This window comes from Parasteatoda tepidariorum, chromosome 1 (genome assembly GCF_043381705.1).
Source record: "Parasteatoda tepidariorum isolate YZ-2023 chromosome 1, CAS_Ptep_4.0, whole genome shotgun sequence".
NCBI classification, from domain to species: Eukaryota; Metazoa; Arthropoda; class Arachnida; order Araneae; family Theridiidae; genus Parasteatoda; species Parasteatoda tepidariorum.
This window is the reverse complement of record NC_092204.1, coordinates 83,987,355-83,991,837: the sequence shown is the minus strand read 5'-3', so window position 1 is coordinate 83,991,837 and position 4,483 is coordinate 83,987,355. Positions and strand designations below refer to the sequence as shown.

General features: G+C 37.1%; 1 protein-coding gene across 1 annotated transcript; it reads left to right on the top strand.

Annotated features, from left to right (window-relative positions):
- Nucleotides 1-2,218: 2,218 nt before the first annotated feature.
- On the top strand, nt 2,219-3,064 carry LOC122269237 (tigger transposable element-derived protein 4-like). Its single transcript, XM_043041323.1, has one exon. The coding sequence runs from the start codon at nt 2,219-2,221 to the stop codon at nt 3,062-3,064; it is 846 nt and encodes a 281-aa protein (XP_042897257.1).
- The last annotated feature ends 1,419 nt before the right edge of the window (nt 3,065-4,483 follow it).

Below are 4,483 nucleotides of genomic sequence, written 5' to 3'. Positions count from 1 at the left end.
GATCATCGGATATATGGTCATGTTTCAAAAAACCTTTATCGCTTATAAGGTCATTTTTATCTGAGGCGAGGGGAGCTCTTTTCTCCCCTCTCGAGTTCTAGGAAAATGTTGCAGTCAACGAACACACCTGGAGAGAGTTTCCACCCCCCAGTTCACAAAGAACCCCAGCTTTCACTGCCAGTAATTGCTCGTCCCTGTCCATAGTTCCAGGGAAGGGGCTTTCGCCATTCGAGCGAGAATAAAGGATAAGCTTTCCCATCGCGTCACGTGACCATTTGTTGACCACACTAGAGGAAAGAATTTCATTCGAACCTCTCTCATCGTGTCATCATGTTGGCAAAGAGAAAGACGTTCTATCAGAGAAAGAAAAAAATCGCTGAGGATTTTGAAAATTCAAATTTATCAAAAGCACGTTTTGCGGAAGGACGTGGTATACGAGGGTTGCTATTTATATTTCTGGCCTAATAATGATAAAACAAATATGTAGGATCGAAATTGGTTTTATTGTTTTTCAAAATATTCTCCATGATGATCAATACACTTTTGCATGCGTTTGAAACAATTTTCAAAGCACTTTTTCCAGTCTGATTGAGGTAACTCCAAAACATGCGTTTTGAATGCATCAACCGCTTCTTCAGGGGTCGAAAATTGTTGTCCACGTAATTTATTTTTGATATGTGGGAATAAGAAGAAGTCATTGGGTGCCAAATCAGGGCTGTACGGCGGATGACCCATCAGTTCGATCTTTCGCTCCGTCAGAAATGCCTTTGTTTGAGTCGATGTGTGAGAGCTCGCATTGTCATGATGAAGAATGATTCGCCTGTTCTTCTGCTTTTTTCGAATTTCTCCGATGACTTCTGGCAAACAAATGGTCGTGTACCATTCAGAATTGACCGTCCTGCGTTGCTCTAACGCCACTGTTGCCACATGACCGTTAATGCCGAAGAAACAGGCAATCATTTGTTTCGATGTGCTTTTTCCTCGAACAACTTTTGTTGGTTTTGCCTCGTCTTGGAAGACCCATACAGTTGATTGCTGTTTTGTTTCCGGCTCATATGCATAGAGCCATGATTCGTCACCTGTGTAGATGTTATACACAGCCTTTGATGTACCTTGAACGTATTTTTCCAACATTTCCTTGCACCAATCGACACGAGCCTTTTTTTGCGCGTTTGTCAGATTATACGGGATCCAACGCGAAATTTTTTTTACGCTCAAATGTTCATGCAATATTTTATTGATGCTAGTCATACTAATGTCCAAAGACGCCTCTATCTCACGGTATGTCACATGACGATCTTGCTTTATCAGTTCACGCACAGCATCGATCTTTTCTGGCACAACAACGGATTTTGGACGACCTGCACGGGATTCGTCCTGGATCGAACATCGACCACGATTAAATTCGTTATACCAATTTTTTACAGTGCTGTAGGATGGCGCTTTATCGCTGAATAAAGAATTAAATTCATCGAAGCACTCTTGTCTTGACAATCCACGTCGAAAGTTATGAAAAATAATGGCACGAAAATGCTCACGATTCAATTCCATTTTTTGAAAGAGAAGAACTTTTCAAATTACTGTGACAACACAAATGAAGCTTATAATGGTTAATTGTCTGCTGAATTTATGTTTAAAAATATCAAACTTCCGATTAAAATCGTCTGCGGTCACCTAGAACACTTACTGTTGCCAAGGCCAGAAATATAAATAGCAACCCTCGTACCACGCACCACCTTAAACAATATTCTGTCTTCTCATCGCATTGGTAATGGGAAAAGAAAAAGAATGCGTTTTTCCCCTTATGAGAAAATTGAAGAAGCCTTTCTCCAATGGATAAAAATGGCTAGGGCTCAAAATGTTCCGACATCGTGTTCAGTATTGAAAGAAAAAGCTCTGCAAATAGCCGCGGAATTGGGAGAACCTAATTTTATGGCGAGCAATGGATGGATTCAGAGATTTAAAGTAAGGCATGCTTTAACTTTCAAGACAGTATGCGGTGAAGCCGGAGGTGTTGACGAAACTGTTTTGAATGACTGGAGGAAATCTGTGTTAGAAGATGACATCTTGAAACGGTATAAGCCATGCGATGTATTCAACGTCGACGAATGTGGTCTTTTTTTCCGAGTCTTACCTGAAAAAACTAGCGTTCAAAAATGAGAAATGTGTAAGTTGCAAAAAAAGTAAAGAAAGACTTACAGTATTTTTAGGGGCCTATATGGATGGCTCTGAAAAATTGAGATCTCTTGTTATTGATAAATTCCAAAAGACACGTTGCTTTAAAAACGTGAAATCTTTACCAGTGGATTACGACACTAACAAAAAAGCGTGGATGACCGTCAACATTGGGGAGAAAACAATACGGCGTTTAGACAGGCAGTTTGTGAAGAAGAAGCGAAAAGTTGTTTTCATAGCAGACAATTGCACAGCTCATACCAACATCCCACAGTTAGCCTCGATTGAGCTTGTTTTCTTGCCTTCCAATGTGACCAGCGTTCTCCAACCATTGGATCAAGGAGTTATTCAAAACCTAAAAGTGAACTATCGTAAGCTCCTCTTGAAGGACTTAGTTGCTGCCATCGACCAAAAAAAGGAGTTTCATGTCTTGGATGCCATTTTCTATGTGCACAAAAGTTGGAACATGATGTCCACCACATGCATAGCGAATTGTTTTCGTCAGGCTGGTTTTGTGAGTTCTCTGAATATCGTGGATGACGAAACCGAAGAAGACGATATTCCTCTATCTGGTTTGATGGAATATTTGAAAAATCGTGGCCATGCCATTGAAGGGGAGGCTGAATATGGTTTGGTTGATGAGGAAATTGCCACCACTTCTGAAGCTACAATTTCTGAAATTGTGGACAGTGAGGACAATGACAGTGATCCTGAGACTGTAGTTGTAACCCAAGTGGAAGCCTTCAATGCAATAAATGCCTTACGAAATTTTTTTACAAACCATGAGGGAGCTGAGGAACATTTTGAGAAGTTTCAAAATCTAGAAAACATTGTTCGAAAAATTAAACCAAAAACGAGACAGACCTGCATAAATGATTATCTTAAATAAGGAAAGATGTAATGTATGTATGTACACTTTGAGGAAATTTGTAAACAACTTTATTTTAAATGAAATTTTTAAAAAAAAATCTAACTTTAATTCTTTACTAGTTCTGTTAAAATTTATTGACTTAAATATTTAATTTATTAGCTTAAATATTAATATATTTAATTTATTGACTTAAATATTTATTTTTCGCTTGTAATACCATTTTTAAAAATCATAATGTGTACTATTTACATGCTCAGTTACGAACTGCTAATGAATCGGTTAAAAGGTCACTCCGCTTATAAGGTCACTTTTGCGATTCCCTTAGGGTGACCTTATATCGAGGTCTGACCGTAGTTGCTTTTATAGCCTTTTCAGGCAAAAAAAGTTGCCATAGTCGCCTCATGCCAAAAATAGTTGCATTTTAGTCGCCTGTGGCAACCCTGCAATAATCACCTAGCCCCCAAAACACATGGGCGGACTTTTCCAGCTCTAAAAACCAAGTTAGAATGAATACAGGACCACCAGCAAACAATCAGAGACTGTACACTCCTCTATCAGCCCCCCCCCCCAGCCTTAAGCATGGGGAATCAAACCATAGTCCAAGCTTGAACATACCTCAGTTTCTTAGACTGAGAACAGATAACTGGAACGGTAAAACAGCTTTGGTGGTCGAGAGTAAACATAGTACTACAGCAAAGCGTTCCTTAAATAACAAATACGAGTCAAATACTTAATTGTTCATATCCAATGTGTTGAATTATGTTTTTTCTCTTCCTTCAGAAGACACTGCAAAATTTTGACAAAATCTTAAATTTAATCTAACACTTGGATGGGTTTACAAACACTCATTAACTGGAAACATCAGTTGGTTACTTCCAACTTTCTCGAATCAATAGTTTTTTTAAAATAAAAACTAAGATTTTTCTTGTACGATTAAAGTTTTGTTCATATGAATTATTTCAAATAGTTTCGCTTATATAATAAAATCATTCAAAATAAAAAATTCTGAAGTATACTTGTTGCACTTCAGTAGGTACAGATCATGAAGTGGATATCGAGCTTGCTTTTTATTTTTTTTCCCAAAGAGAAATTACTTTCAAAACTTTTTCTAAGAGAATTTTCTTCCAATATAATAATTACAATAATGCTTAATTTTAAAACCATATGGAAGAACATTTTGTTTAGAGAAAAAGGATGTCATATTGTTACTCTTTGGATAAATAAAATTATATATATATTAAAATAAGCATCGACATTTATAATTTGAGCTATTTACATATTTATCTATATTAGAATGAGTTCTAATCGAGTGAAATATTCACTTTAAAGGTAAGAAATCAATGATGTCATTGATGTTTTTGAATTCCCTCATTACATGGGATGCTGACAAAAAAAAATTTGTGATAAATTGCCAGAACATTCTTAATACACGAAACA